The 17,131-nt window shown below is 35.9% G+C and overlaps 1 protein-coding gene across 1 annotated transcript in view; it reads left to right on the forward strand.

Annotated features, from left to right (window-relative positions):
- Nucleotides 1-15,946, forward strand: part of fam20ca (FAM20C golgi associated secretory pathway kinase a) — a 72,020-nt gene extending 56,074 nt beyond the window's left edge. Inside the window, exons 6-10 of the mRNA XM_079620809.1 lie at nt 2,377-2,557; nt 2,819-2,928; nt 5,508-5,589; nt 9,898-9,957; nt 12,697-15,946. Coding sequence (XP_079476935.1) covers nt 2,377-2,557; nt 2,819-2,928; nt 5,508-5,589; nt 9,898-9,957; nt 12,697-12,961 — 698 coding nt within the window. The 3' untranslated portion in view covers nt 12,962-15,946. The remainder of the gene's footprint in view (nt 1-2,376; nt 2,558-2,818; nt 2,929-5,507; nt 5,590-9,897; nt 9,958-12,696) is intronic.
- Nucleotides 15,947-17,131: the final 1,185 nt, after the last annotated feature.

Consider the following 17,131-nt stretch of genomic DNA (forward strand, 5'->3'; position numbering starts at 1 on the left):
TGGACATATTCTTTCGCTGCAGGGCTATCATTAGCATTCTGCCTCCACTTTTCATGACAAATGTGTTTTTGTGGGAAGGAGTGAAAGGGCTCCTCTTCCCCCGGGGAGCCGTGTCAGGAAACATTTGAAAAAGGCGTTACACACAATGATTCATCATTGGCTAAACAGCAGCGTTTAATGAGCCCTTGGTGAATCCCATCGCTTTAGATCACTGACATCCTTCATCACATAAAGGCACATCTGGAGAAGTCACCTATTTCCAAAAACATGCTCTACAAACTATATTAACACTATAAACAAGGTTTCTGCACAAAAGTTGCTTTCAAATGTGTTTACCATCATGATGATGGGGGTAGGGACGGGTGGTATGATGCTATATAACTGTATGTGTCAACCTCTTTTTTTTCTACCGCGGTAGATACATTTATGTGGCTGTTACTTAGGGCGGCTGCTTTCCGTTGATTTTATATAAGAAACATGGAGTGAAGCAAAAATACAGCGCAGGATGCGTCTCAAACAAGTCAACATGGAGGAAAGGTCAATCTAAGCTGTTCAACTGTCGTCTGTTGGTTATTTTATAGCAAAATGTTGCTCCTCAAAACAGAATATATAATACTACCCTTGTGAAAAAGAAGCACACTATTAAAAAGAGCACTTATTACAGAAATAATATACTTTGAAGGAACATACAAACTGAATGAAATGTATTGGGACACTTATGGTGCATGTTAATTGCAATTCAATTCAAATGCATTACAGTTTAAATTCATTTTACATGGAATTAGCTTAACTTTTTTGACATTTAAATAGGACTTACGTACATTTGAATATGTAATGTAATAGTATACGTAATTGTATATGTAATATCATAAGTGCGGCTTTTGTCGTTGAATTATGGTTATGGTGTGCGGCTGAATGTAAGAATTTATGGTAAACTAAAATATATTTCAATGTAATTTCTCTTAAAACTTGTATGTTATGTATTTAAATATATATTTGTAATTACACATTTGTAATTATGAAGTTGCAATTTAGTACATTTAAAATGTATCAAGTAAAATCAGGTAAAATCAAGTAACATGCTCTTAGTCGAGACATCAAAATAAGTTATTTAAAGCATGACAAAAGAGTGTTAAAGCATACAAATTTGACATATTTGATACAAATTTAATTTTGGTTACACTTTTTACACGTTACATGTACTTACTATAGTAATAACAGTAAATTATGCATAATTACATGCAACTAACCCTAAACCCAACCCTAATCCTAACCATATAGTAAGTACGTGTAGTTAATTATTATTACTCAGTACTTAAATGTATAATTACACTGTAATACACACAGACACCTTAACATAAAGTGTAACTTGCACAGTTGCACTCTATTTTAATGTGTCATTGTTACAGTGTAATTATACATTTAAATAGTGAGTAATATCAATTAACTTCATCCACTTACAAGTCACTTTGGTTTAGGGTTATGCATGATTTACTGTTGTTACTATAGTAAGTGCTTGTGATGTGTAACAAGGACACTGTAAAATAAAGTGTTACCTTTAAGTGCACTTCTTTTTCACCAGGGTAGGGTTACACTTTATTTCAAGGTGTCATTTTTACAGTGTAATTATAGATTTGAGTACTGATTAATAATAACTTACTTTAAGGTTTAGGATTAGGGTATGCATAATCTATTGTTATTACTACAATAACTACATGTGTAACACTGAAAACGTGTTACTGAGAGTACATGTACTGTGTGTTTTACACTTTGCCACATTACTAATAGGTGGGAAGTAATCATATATCACACACTCTAAAAAATGCTGGGTTGTTTCAACCCAATTTTGGGTAAAATATGGACAAACCCAAACGTTGGGTTACAAATGTAAATAAAAAATTAAACCCAAAGGCTGGGTTTGTCCATATTTTACCCAAAATTGGGTTGAAACAACTTTTTTTTTTAGAGTGCAGTAATACAGTATGTATCAAGTTATAGTTATTTTTCTACAAAATCAAGGAATGGTTATATTAGATGTATAATTCATTAGTAGATGTATAGACTATTTTCTTTCTTTATTTTTCGAAACTGGATGCAATCTAAAAGATACGATTATTTATGCATTACAAATCAATGCATCAGTGAGAAACAGCTGCTTTACATTATATATAAAACTTGAGTTAAATATCTGGGGAGTCCGAAAACGTGTCGGTTCAAACCCCGTAATGAGCGGTCAATAAGCTATTACCATCGTGAGCTTGAAGAGACTTAACCCCATGTTGCACCATAGGGACTTTCCCTCGCCAGTGGTTCATTTTGAGACCCCGAGAACAGTTTTTCTCTTTCCTAAGACCCTTTTCTTCCTCACCTCTGCAGCCAACAACATCTGCTTCTACGGCGAGTGCTCGTACTACTGCTCTACAGAACATGCCCTGTGCGGGAAGCCCGACCAGATCGAGGGCTCCCTGGCTGCATTTCTTCCTGACTTGGCACTAGCTAAGCGCAAGACCTGGAGGAACCCCTGGCGCCGTTCCTACCACAAACGCAAGAAAGCTGAGTAAGCTCTTTTTCTCTGCTTTATCTCAGGTCTCCACGCACCACCCCATATCTTCATTAAACTACAGTCTGGCTTTATCAGCAAAAAAGACTAGTGCGGTTCTCACTTACTCTCAGAGAAATCCTATCTGTGCAGGAAAACAATGGGCCATCCTGTTTGAGATGGAAGTTGTACTCTAGTAGGGTTATTTACGAGAAGGGGCAAAATGCGGATCAAATTCAAAGGTGAAGTGAGTTCCTTAGTGGTTTTCTCTGTTGTAAGGTGGGAAGTGGATCCGGATTATTGTGATGAAGTCAAACAGACTCCTCCGTATGACCAAGGCACACGACTTCTGGACATCATGGACATGACTATCTTTGACTTTCTAATGGGTAAGTGTTTTAAATTGTTGCAGTTTTGAATTGAATATTTGTATAGACTCAAGTTTGGATAAAATTGAAAGGATACAGTTCATTGAACACCTTTTGTGACAACATGCCCCCAATGATAACCATTGTGCATCGTGTCTCCTATAAGTTGTGTAGCCAGCCAATCAAATTGCTTAATATGGTCTATGAACTATATGAAAGCCTAATTCCGCCTTAGTGTAATAAATAAATAAATAGGGAATTGTGCATACACTGTAGGAAAATTAGATGAGAAGTAAGTTATGACAACATATGTTTTTACATTGCTTTAACTCATCAAAATATTTTTTTTGTTATAAGTTATACAAGATTCAACTAATTGTAATGTAATTTAAGTTCAAATGGCTGAAACATCCAAGGTGATTTTACAGCTTTTTATTTTTTTTAGTGAAGTCACAATTACAAAACACAGTCAAACTGTATGATAAAAAAAGTCCCATTGTGAGATTAAAAAATTACATTTGGGAAGTACAGTCACATTGCTAGCTTTATAAAGGCATGTCTCAAGATACAAAAATACATTTGGCAGATATTTGGCAGATGTAAAGTCACAACGATATAATTTATAATGTCTCAAAAACAACATCACAAATTTGAGATACAAAGTCGGGTAAAGTTACATCTTTGTTACATGTACTTGCTGTTGTACATTTTTGAAAAATAACATGCAACTTACGCTAAACATAACTCTAATATTAAGCAAGTACATTTTGTCCATTGATATTATTTTGTATCTCCCGTTTGTAACTTTATATCTTTCAGTGTGACTTAAGGTTTACACTTTATTTAAAGGTGTCCTTGTCACAGTGTAATTATGCACTTAAGTAGAAAGTTAGGAGTAAAAAGTCTCAGGTTTCGAGAAATGAAGTCAGAGTTGTGGGATGTAAAGGCTCCAGTAGTGATCAGACTGTGGGTGGTCTCTGGGTGTGTCGTCTGAGATTGAGAGTATTTTGTTCCCATATTCTTCTGGTGGGTTTTCCCCTGTTCATCATAAGTCTATGCTTTTCTGTGGGGACACTGTGTGAACAAACTCATTCAGCCCTGGTTGTGTGTGTGGATAAATACTGAGTGTGTCTCAATCAGCTCACTAGTTCAGTAGTCAGGGCACTGATCAGGGCGTCGGCCATTTTATGGGCAGTCACAATCGCGAAATCCTTCCACTGGAGCGGTCGCTCCTGAAAAATCCCACAATGCACTGCGAAAACCATTGGCCATCGATGCATCTATGCTTCCTTACTGGAAATGATGTTGTATTTCTGAAACGCAACATAAAACGCACAAGCAAGCTTAATAAATGTAATGACGCACAACATAAGATTTGAAAAGACGAACCATTTTTGTTTTATATGTCAGCATAAACACATCGCTACATGTGGTGAACACATCTAGTTAACAGTTAGAATTAATATTCGGGCTGAAATGTTGTAAGGACATAACAGAACAATGTGTGTATTTAACAGCATAACAAATAATATCAAAAAGATATCGGTTTTACAACACTGTATGTAGCCTCATGTCGCCGGAAATTGAGTAATCACTGTCCCAGTCCCAGACAGCAACCACAGTGTCGGTCCAGATCCGGCCCACATCTGGCACGCGTTGAATCCACATGTACCAGATGTGGGCCGGATCTGGGCCGACACTGTGGTTGCTGTCTGGGAGTGTGTAGTGAACACGAAACACTGATTCAGGAAGCTAAGGAGCTAGAGAGCTGATTGAGACGCACCCATAGAAACTGATTCAAGTGTTCAACCCCTTTAGATAACCCATTATGGGTTGTAAACTTTTTTTTTTTTTTTTTTTTTTGGAGTATCATATTTGACATATCAGGCTTTTATGGCTCATATAGTATGATATAGTGAGAATATGAAGCTCACACTCCAGGAGGAAAAACACCTCACTTTTATTCAGAGGCCCAAACTGAGCAAAAATATGCAATTTGGCCCAGATGCTGATATTTATATGACCGAAAAGTAAGATGAAATTATAGCTTGTAATGTAAATCGTTGAGATCTACTATAGCAGATATAAAAGGCATATAACTATCAGTTGTCTCTCTATATATCCCAATAATATGTCTTATTGGTATTATATTTAAATGCTTAGTTTTATGATCAAAGCTCTGTAGTTTTTAAAACGTATAATGCGTCCAATACAGTGATGATTGAGAGTTGGATTGATAAACGTTTCTCAAAAAGCCTGATGGATCGTATTTGATACTCACATTTTAAAAAGATTTTTCTACAACATGTCGTATGGATAATCAAGTAAACTTAAGTTGTTTTAGTCCATGACATATAACAAAATTACCTGTGTATCATACAGCATGAACTAGGAATGTAGAAGAAATGTAGATTGTGTGTAACAGGTTTTTCAGCAGTTGTAAATGTGATCATGTTGATGTTGATAATATGGCTCTATAGGGCTAACTTTAAAGTGCGATAGACTTCCTTTTATCAGTAATGAGCATTCAATAATTGTAGGTTCTGCATCCCACGTCAATCCTCCCCTATTTCACTCTCTCCATTTTTAAATTGTAACAGGCAACATGGATCGTCACCATTACGAGACTTTTGAGAAGTTTGGAAATGAGACTTTCATTATTCATTTGGACAACGGAAGAGGGTAAGCCGCCTTTATTAATACCGTCCTGTCCGTCCTTCACACCTCGCTCCTCGTGACTCCACACACAGGCACTTCCTTTTTACACTGAAACCATGGAAACAGTGTGTTACTATCTTAAGAGGTGTGAATATGTAGATGTGGAGTGGAAGGTCAGATTGACATCGTGTGTCAGGGTGTAATATGTGTGCAGTCGATTTGTGTGAAATACAAACAGCGAACTGAATTTTCGATGGGGTTTTACCGCTACAAATATGTTGCAAATGTCCTGTCATGAGGTTATATGAAGGACTACTCTTTATTTGTCAGTATTTTGGTTGAAATTACTGTTCTGTCATTACTTGTACTTGGCAGTTTTGAGAACATAACCGTAAATGTAATGTATGGCCCCTGAAAAACACATTTTAGCCCCACTGAACCGCAAAAGCAGTGTATACAATTTGACACACCAATATGAAAGTAATAGCGAAAGATGAATATAGGTGATTTAATTTTTCATGTTGTGGACTGCGTTTACTTTAAAGAGCTGAAAGTATAATTCGCTGTGTTCTTCATATTCTAACTTTTATGACATCTGAAAATTGGAACAAGTTTTAGACCCTGCATTTCATGCGTGTGATTTCCCTGAATCCTTTGAACATCATACTGGACTTACTGGTATGTTGGAAATTGCTAAATAATTGAAGTAAGTTCTAAAATGAAGTGTTCTATAATGTGTGTGTTTTTTGTGTGTGTGCAAGATTAATGTTAAGTGTGAGATTTAATAGTGTTTAATGTTTATCTATGCTAATTTAGTTTCTGTAATTTTGGATTTTGGGGAGGGGTTACGGTACCATCATGGTGACGAGTGGAGCACGAGCTTGGTTTAAGATATACACTGTAAAAAATAAAACATAGATTTCATTTAAATTTAATTAATTAAAATGAGGCAACAGATTACAAGCAATATTATTAATTAAATTTTACAAATTAGAATTGAGTAATAATTAATCAAATTAATTCCTTAAATGTTAACCATTTAAAATGAGTAAAATTTACAAAATATATGTTATTGCCAACATTGAAGACACCTGATGTTAACAAGCAGAATCACTAAAGGAGAAAACCATAATTAAAGTCACCATTATGGAGATGAGTGTGTGTTTTAGTTGGGCTCTTGACCCTTAAAATAATAACTTTAAGTTTTGTGTGGCTGCTGTACATGAGTTATAACAGCCAGATGAACAAAAAGAAATGTTGATCTGATGGTGTTGGTTGTGTTTCATAATTTCACAATCATTTGACTTGAATCACTGATCTCATGTAGAGTCCAATTTATGAGTTAAATTTATTTTATTAATTCTAGCTGCATAATATTATTATCCTTTTCAATGGAATCCAAATGATCAAATTAATAATAATAAAAAATATATCTGTTTTTTTTTTAGGCGCACACAGACATCAAGATTTAGCGTATGAATCTCAGCAATGGTGACAACCTCTGAGCTCATTATTTATTCATGCAGCAATACATGATGGGAGCCATGAATGAGTTGTGATTGGTACAAACCAGAATGCACTGCAACATGCTTTATAAATGTCACCATTGTTGAGATGCACAGGCTGATTCATGATGTCTGTTTGTTTGTTTTTTGTACAAGAGAAACTCTTTAGAAATTATTTGAATTACATTGTAAAAGATAAAAATATTATGGTGTACAAGGCCAGTACTTCTATAGTTAATAAAGTTAACTTAAGTCACAAATTGAACTCCATTTGAGTTCAGTGATTCAGGTCAAGTGATTGTGAAATAATGATTATGTTAAAACACAACCAACATCATCAGATCACCGTTTGTTCATCTGGCTGTTATAACTCACGTACAGCAGCCAAACAAAAACTTAAAGTTAATAATTTAAGGGTGAAGAGCCCAACTAAAACACACACTCATGTCCATAATGGTGACTTTAATTATGGTTTTCTCCTTCAGTGATTCTGCTTGTTAACATCAGGTGTCTTCAATGTTGGCAATAACATATATTTTGTAAAATTTACTCATTTTAAATGGTTAACATTTAAGGAATTAATTTGATTAATTATTACTCAATTCTAATTTGTAAAATTTAATTAATAATATTGCTTGTAATCTGTTGCCTCATTTTAATTAATTAAATTTAAATTAAATCTATGTTTTATTTTTTACAGTGTAACATTTAAGGAATTAATTTGATTAATTATTACTCAATTCTAATTTGTTAAATTTAATTAATAATATTGCTTGTAATCTGTTGCCTCATTTTTATTAATTAAATATAAATAACATCTATGTTTTATTTTTTACAGTGTAACATTTAAGGAATTAATTTGATTAATTATTACTCAATTCTAATTTGTAAAATTTAATTAATAATATTGCTTGTAATCTGTTGCCTCATTTTAATTAATTAAATATAAATGAAATCTATGTTTTATTTTTTACAGTGTATGTAAAATGTTCCATATTGCCGTTCTCATTCAACAATTGCTATGCTATGCGAATGCTATCAAAGCATTTTGTTACCAATTGGCAAGTTAGCATTTATTTTATTTAACTAGTTAAAGCTTGGCAAGTTTCCACTACTAAAAATATTTAAGTTGAGATTACATGATAATTTAATTTAAAGTCCCCTTGTGGTGAAAATCAGTTGCGGTTTGAAATCTCTGGTTTTTCTGACCTCACAAACTACCTTGTAACCAATCAGGTCAGTGTGTGATTGTCAACCAGTGGATCTCTGAGCGGGTGTGAGTGAGTGGAGGCGGGGCTAATTTGCATATTCATAGAACTGCGTATACTAAATGGGGCAAGGGTGTAGAGTTACGGTCAAGCTTTGGTAATCAAAGACGAGTTTTAAGGGATACAATTATTGACTACAGGGGGACTTTAAATGTATGAAATAGCTTACTCAAATATTTAAAATTAAGAGCAATAAAAATGTAGTACAAAATAAAAATCTGTCATTTCTGCTTAAACTTTGAATTTATTAACTGAATGTAATGTTTTTTGTTAACTTAATTGCATTATAATTATAGTTGAACTTTTTGTAATCCACTTAAGTAGGACATAATTGCATCTTTATATAACTCATAATTACTTCTATTGTCTCTGAAATATGGTTAAAGTAACTGACAAGCTTTTATGGTGAACTCAAATATACTTTAATGTCATTTTAATTGAAACTTGTATATCATGTATTTAAATATATTTGTTATTACAATTGTTTAATGATGAGGTTGCAATTCAGTACATTTAAAATATATTAACTTTAAACTGTCGATAACACACTACAGTTAAAATTATAATCAAGTAATCTTTAGCATGTGCTTTAGTGTGCTAGTCAACACGTCAAAATAAGTATACTAGTGTAAAATAAGTGTAAAATAAAGCACAACAGAAGATTATTAAAATTATTTAAAATCTACTTTAAATTCTGCAGGTGCAATATTACATACTGCAACTTTTAAAGGTGCAGTATGTAATATTGACAGCTAGTGGTTGAAATAGGCACTGCAGTCCAAATTCAAAATATTGGAGAGGGTTGTTTCTCCCGCCCCCTCTTCCTCAGACTCAATGCTCACGCGGGTTGCCAGATATAGGAATGAGCACAATTGACAATGAATAGTGACGAGCCTTACACTGTAAGTTGATGAGTTGATTTATCCATGTTTTAAAATGCCTCTAGCCATAACGCTTTTTAGATGGATGCCTAGGCTTTTTAGGTCAGGTAGAATCTGCAATCTATGACCTAGTACCTTTACTGGCTTCCATGGCTTACTGTTTTTTTCCGCCAACTAGCAACCTGGGTGTCTAAATACTATTGGGTAAATTGGCAGTGGGCGGAGTCACAAAAAAAGAAAAGAAAAAGACATTCCGACACGGAACTCTCATTTTAAAGTAGAATAACTGGCTGTAGTATTGTTTGTCAGAGAAACGAGTATGTGAACTTAGCTTGTTCCCTAAACATCTGCAAATATATTATGGAAATTGTGTGCTTTAGTACAGCTAAAAAAAATACATACAGCACCTTTAATTTGACATAAAAGAAATCAATTTTTAAAAGTAAAACATATTCATGAAAGTGTGCTGTCTTTAAGTAAACTTAAGTGGCCTTTTATTTTACTAACATTATCTGCAAGTACAGTTTTTTTATATATTTATATATATATATATATATATATATATATATATCTTTGAAGATTTGAAGTACACTACAAGCGCACATTCAAAAGAATGAAGGGCACTTCACCATTGAAAAATATAAAATATCAGACTTCTGTTTCTTTCTAACCCCTCAGATTTGGAAAGTATTCACATGATGAAATGTCCATCCTGGTCCCGTTGACTCAGTGCTGCAGGTAAGATTGTTTTTCTCCTCTTTGAGACATCTCTTGAATTGAGGCAATAGCTTCCCAACCGAGAGAGTGACTGCAGTGCAGTAATTCACTATAGCACTGACACAAACACATCCTGCTGTCTGCTGTGCTCTGTTACTGCAGCTATATCCTTTATTGCACATTTACATTTATTTCCTGTGGCTGATGTTTTCTTGCTAGAACAATCTATACAAATGGTTGCAAAAAACACTGGCACACCAATTTGCATACGTCTAGTACGCTGGTCTTGCTATAGACCACTTTTGTTGCTAACAATTTGTCACTGTGAAGGCCATTGCACACTGAGTCCGAAATTTTCGTATGCGTTTTTTCGTATTCGTGATTCGGTGGCTCTGAATTGTCAAAGCACCATTCAAACACCATTCAAACTGCTTGTTACGGATGCGAAAAACGCAGAAAATCGAACCCGTTTCGATTTTTTTTATGACGGACGAAAGCGTGATTGACATACACTGTAAAAAATAAAACATAGATTTCATTAAAATTTAATTAATTAAAATGAGGCAACAGATTACAAGCAATATTATTAATTAAATTTTACAAATTAGAATTGAGTAATAATTAATCAAATTAATTCCTTAAATGTTAACCATTTAAAATGAGTAAAATTTACAAAATATATGTTATTGCCAACATTGAAGACACCTGATGTTAACAAGCAGAATCACTGAAGAAGAAAACCATAATTAAAGTCTCCATTATGGAGATCAGTGTGTGTTTTAGTTGGGCTCTTGACCCTTAAAATAATAACTTTAAGTTTTGTGTGGCTGCTGTACATGAGTTATAACAGCCAGATGAACAAAAAGAAATGTTGATCTGATGGTGTTGGTTGTGTTTCATAATTTCACAATCATTTGACTTGAATCACTGATCTCATGTAGAGTCCAATTTATGAGTTAAATTTATTTTATTAATTCTAGCTGCATAATATTATTATCCTTTTCAATGGAATCCAAATGATCAAATTAATAATAATAAAAAATATATCTGTTTTTTTATAGGCGCACACAGACATCAAGATTTAGCGTATGAATCTCAGCAATGGTGACAACCTCTGAGCTCATTATTTATTCATGCAGCAATACATGATGGGAGCCATGAATGAGTTGTGATTGGTGCAAACCAGAATGCACTGCAACATGCTTTATAAACGTCACCATTGTTGAGATGCACAGGCTGATTCATGATGTCTGTTTGTTTGTTTTTTGTACAAGAGAAACTTTTTAGAAAGTATTTGAATTACATTGTAAAAGATAAAAATATTATGGTGTACAAGGCCAGTACTTCTATAGTTAATAAAGTTAACTTAAGTCACAAATTGTACTCCATTTGAGTTCAGTGATTCAGGTCAAATGATTGTGAAATAATGATTATGTTAAAACACAACCAACATCATCAGATCACCGTTTGTTCATCTGGCTGTTATAACTCATGTACAGCAGCCAAACAAAACTTAAAGTTATTATTTTAAGGGTCAAGAGCCCAACTAAAACACACACTCATCTCCATAACGGTGACTTTAATTATGGTTTTCTCCTTCAGTGATTCTGCTTGTTAACATCAGGTGTCTTCAATGTTGGCAATAACATATATTTTGTAAATTTTACTCATTTTAAATGGTTAATATTTAAGGAATTAATTTGATTAATTATTACTCAATTCTAATTTGTTAAATTTAATTAATAATATTGCTTGTAATCTGTTGCCTCATTTTTATTAATTAAATATAAATAACATCTATGTTTTATTTTTTACAGTGTAACGTGAGGTCGTATTTATTTTTTAACGTGCGAAAATTTCGGATGCGAATTTCGTACTCAGTGTGCAATGGCCTTGAGCCTTTTTTTTCATCTAGATTTAATTTTCCAAGCGGCGGTTCTCACAGAACAAGTTTTTGCATCACACTGCACTACTTTTTCATTGATTTTCTATGTAAACATGAGCTAGACGGATGTTTTTGACCTTTTAAAAAATGCGTCTTTGAACTAAAAAAAAAAAAAGAATCTTGAGATTTCCCATTTCGTTTTTAAAATGTAATGAAACTTTCCTACACAACAAAGGTTTACTGTTCAAATTAAAAGAAAAATTGTGTGATATTACTTAAAAATAAAGTTTTGTTATTTTTAGTGTTATTATTTGTAGTAGTTGTAGTCGTAGTAGTTTGAGTTCTACTGTACCATAGATAGTAATATATTACTGTTGTAATTCCTTCAACCAAACTTTTAATTTGCCAAGTTGAGGTAAAGACATGTGAGTTTCTCTGTGTATCTGATGATAGTTTAATCCAGGTCCAGGGCTTTCAGGAAAACTGCAAATTGGCTTTTTACTACAACATGCCCAGTGCATTATGGGTGTTAAAGTTTCCCTACCTATTTGGTAATAGGAAAGAAAACAGCCAATTTTCTTTGTTTTCAGGGGTTTTTTTCCCTTACTGCCACCAAGGCTGCCAAGTTTTATTGAAAGCTCATATTGCCAGCTGTGAATTACCTTTATGTGTACAGCCCTACGTTTAATTTATTAATCCAAAATTTGCCAAATTCCATGACATTCCGCATTAGACTGTAAACTCCTTTTTTTTCTGACTGGATTCCGCAATTCCGACTGTTTAAAGCTCTACATATTAAACAAATGAGAATGCTGTAACTTCACCAAAGTTGTACCTATTATCTTTCTCTCTCTCTCACACACACACACACACAGAGTGAAGAGGTCGACGTACCTGCGGCTACAGCTGTTGGCTAAAGAGGAGTTCCAGCTGAGTTCACTAATGGAGGAATCGCTTCTGCAGGACCAGCTGGCGCCCGTCCTCATCCAGCCCCACCTGGAGGCCATGGACCGTCGCTTGCGCCTGGTGCTCAAGGTGCTGGCCGACTGCGTGGAGAAAGAAGGCTTCTCGTCAGTGGTGGAGAACGACCTGAATGGACAGGCCTCTTCGCACCACCACCAGGCGCACGGAGGGAGGTAGTGAGAACCTCGGCCCCCACCATGAGCCCCACCGAGGCTTGTGCTCGAGTCACACTCTGAATTCAGTGAATTCCACGACTAGCCACCAATGCCTCTGAGGAGCCAACCTATCCTGTGTGTAGATGCGTGATACGGATGTACAGAGACACAGCTATCAGAGGAACGCTGGGACGAAAAAGATATTTGGTTTCTGGATGGCCAAGGCCGTTGCTCGGAGCTGCATACTTTTCTGCTGCATCCTGATTTGTTCGACAAGTCTGCTTCTATAATTTAATACATTTTGAGTTGCAGAGTGTACAGAAGACTTTACAGAAGGGACCAAAGTTGGAACAGAGATCTATATATTCAAGTACACAACTGTTATTTACTTTGCTCATTTAGGTCTTTGACGTAAGGGCACGTAAACGAGCTTTAATGACAGTGCTGCAGTGCAGTACTACTGTGCAAGGACACTTAGACACATCCTCCTCTGTGCGTTCACAATTCAACATCATTTCCTGCCATCTGAACTAAGCCATCGTTTAAACCTCACATCGTGCCATCAAGCCTTCAGTCATTCGGCACATTATTTAGGGAAATGCAGAGGTGAAGTGCACGCTTCATTTAAGGTTATTCAGTGGTGAAGCACATGTTTAAACCTCTCCATGGAGAAAGAGAGAATGTCACTGATTGGTTGTTCAGGTGTCCTATTCCCGCAGTCAGTGTTTCCCATCTCAGACCTCATTGCTCTCTCTTAATCAGAACCTTAAGGGCGAGCTGACGCTATGCTAGCGGAAGTTTTTAAACGTTGTTAGTCGTACTTCACGCCGCACCTATCTTGTGTATCATCTGGCAGAGCGATTTCAGCGGTTGATTATAGAGTAGGGCACAGGCTTGAGGGAATGAAACAAACCAATCGAACATGTAGGGGAACTGACACTGTGTTCTAATTATAACCCTGTTTACACCCGGTATTAAGATGCGGTTTGGTCAGTCGGATCACAAGTAGACGAGGGAGACACATTCCTGTTTACACCTAGGGCCCTATTTTAACGATCTGAAACGCAAGTATCAAAAGTGAAACGCAAGTAACTTTGTGGGCGGATCCCGGGCGCTGTTGCTATTATACTGGCGGTATAAATGACTCTTGCGCCCGACGTAAATCTAAAATGGGTTGGTCTGAAGTAGCTTCATTACTCATAGGTGTGGTTTGGGCGTAACGTGCAATAAACCAATCAGAGTGTCCTCTCACATTCCCTTTAAGAGCGGGCGCGCTTGTTCCATGGCGGATTGCTATTATAACGCCGGATTTGCCAGGCGCACGCAACTTACATGATGGTAAAGGTGATTTCGCAGTCTTTAGATTTTTGTTTCCTGGTTCTTGACGGACAACCCACTTTGTCAGATGTCCTTATATACCGATGTGTCTTGCAACTGTTGATCAAACAGGTTTGATCCGTCATTACGACAATTAACCTGAATATTTTGGGTAAATGTGTAAGCTAGATATGTCTATTTTTTCACATCTTCATGGACACCACAATAATTTCCCTCGTGTGGTAATATTTTTCCTTGGAATTATGTATGGTTTGCAAAAATGGAAACTGCTGCGTCTGTGTAGATGAGAGAAGCAAAGTGTATGCGCATTGTGCACATTTTACAAAACGGAATTGTTTTCTGAAACTGCAAAATAGCACCAGGGAACGTTTGCGCCGGAACACGCCTCTTCTTTTCGTTAAACCGCTGCCGGGAGCACAAGTTAATTCCCCAATTTGCCGACGTGCGTCTGTGGAGGGAAAAGTCCGCTGTGCGTCGGGTGCAAAATAGAAATGATACATGCGTCGGCGGACAAAGTCATTTGCGCTGGGTGCAAGAAAGAGCCCCTGGTGTTTTAATCCGTCTCCTTTGAGGGGAGGATCTATGGGCAAGGCTTTTTCTGATCTTTCGTTCTGCAATCTGCACATGAACGTGAAAGGAGACTAGGGAAAGCAATACAGAGAACAGCATCTTTCATTTCTGCTCTGATAGCCTCAAAAATATGCCGAACGCTGTGGGATTGTGTTAGAATCTGGACTGGGAAGGCAACATTGTGCTTGTTACATTTTTTTCACCTTCAAATAAAGTGATTTCAGACGGCAAAGTTTAAATCCCATCTGGCTCATGTTCTTCAACAACACACCCTGCAATGTTTACGCATTAGGTCAGTATGCGGAGAGCAGACGGTATTTTGTGGCTGTTCGAACACATTCGACGACTTACACTACGAAAACAATCTGGTCCAATGCGTTTTTTGGACTACCTCTGGATATGGTCTAAAGTGAACAAGCTCAAAACGGTTTAGACCCCTTTTACATCTGTATTTACTGTCGGCCACTTGTGATCGGATCGACGAAACAAATCTTAATACCAGGTGTAAAAAGTCCATAATATCAGTTTTTGTCCTAACCCGTTTGAGAACACGACAAGTGACAAGACATTTTGGTTGGTTTGTGTTTCTATTGAGTCTGTTTCTTTTAGCGGACTAGCACTGGTCCGAAATCCTGCTCCACATAGCTGTGTATTATGCGCTCCATTCACAGTCAAATGTGGGTTATTCATATTTGATATCTCTGATCTCTGATTCTCCTGTTAGTTTTGCAGGCGATGCATTGTCTATAAAGATGTGTCCTAGAAAAAAATTGGGAAGGTTACATGATGGTAAGTGCAAGATGGTACAATTGTTGACAGAGATGATCAGTCATAGTGTTTTACATAGTGTTTATTGAGAACCTGGGAACTTTGACTCGTTAATGCATTTTAGTAACTTATAACTGAATGTTTAGCATTAACTGTGTGCATCTCCCTGTGTGCCACCATGCTTGTGTGATCATACACCCATATCTATGTGCACAAAGTTAGAAGTTGGAAGAGCAGTTCTATTGCACTTTTCCAAGACAATTAAATATTCGACTTTGCAGGTTAAAGGGAATTCATAAATGTTCTGGGGCCGGATTCACAAAAATATTTTTAAGAAAGAAAGAAGGAATTTCTTTACCCCTTCCCCGTCAGCATTTGCTAAAAAAGTTGCCAGCCAGCACATTTCAAACAAAAAGCTGACAAAAGTGGATTTACGTAGTTTATGTAGATCTTCTTCTTCACTTGTTTTTGGATCCGGAGATGCTGTACTATTCTAGAAGATGCATAACGGCGCACCCTACCTTATAACAGTGAAAACATGGATTGCCGGGGAAAGAATTCTAAGAAGTTTGTAAGAAAAGTGCAATTCTTAAAAAAGTCCTAAGAAGTTCTCAATTATTATTATTATTATTTATGTATTTTTCTTTAAAAAAAACATAGGCTTTGGTGTTATCTGATTTTATACCGGTTATTACCGAAGATTTGCTGATCAACTCTATGAAAAACGACTGGCTTGACGGGAGTTTAGCACTCTGCATTACCATTTTTAATGTGCCGTGTATTTTAAAAAGAGACTGTCTCAAGATAGAGCCGTCTGCTTCATTCATTTGTACTCTCTCTCGAGTGAGCGCATCCTGTGAATAGCATTGGCTGAATTTTCCGGCTTTCCGTGTTTTCACTGTTATACGGTAGGGGGCGCTATTACACATCTTCTGAAAAAGTACTGAATCTCCTGATCAAAACACAGGTGAAGAAGAAGCTGAAACAAGCGATATCATATGTAAGCAGATGCATATGTAAAATAAAGCAATCATCAACATTAAACCGCATATAAATCAAAACTGCTGTTGCTGCTGATGTTAGCGAATGAATGAAATGTCGACCCAGGACTTTTTTCATGAAACTTACCCACATTTAAATGTTGATTTAAAAATAATAATACATGAAGCTAGAATATTTGTTTTTAAGCAGAGGCTCTGTTCTTTCTTTTGACATGTTCAGTTATTTATACAAAAAAAAGTATTCTGGGGGGGGGGCCATAACATTTTTGTGAAAATGATCAAAGACTGTATGTTGACGTTGGCTGGCAACTTTTTTTTAAAACGCTGGCGGGGAAAGAGTTAACTTAAAGAGGTTATTTACAATTATTTATAAGAAGAGTTTTATATTAAGGAATTCGGATTCTTCAAGTTTTCTCTTTAAAAACCATCTTAAGAAAAACGAAGAACACTCTTAAACAGGTGTAGAATTCATCTATGTAGAATTCAGAAACTCTTGTTATGAGCGACACCAGTGG

Source organism: Phoxinus phoxinus, assembly GCF_949152265.1.
Source record: "Phoxinus phoxinus genome assembly, chromosome: 1".
Taxonomy (NCBI): domain Eukaryota; kingdom Metazoa; phylum Chordata; class Actinopteri; order Cypriniformes; family Leuciscidae; genus Phoxinus; species Phoxinus phoxinus.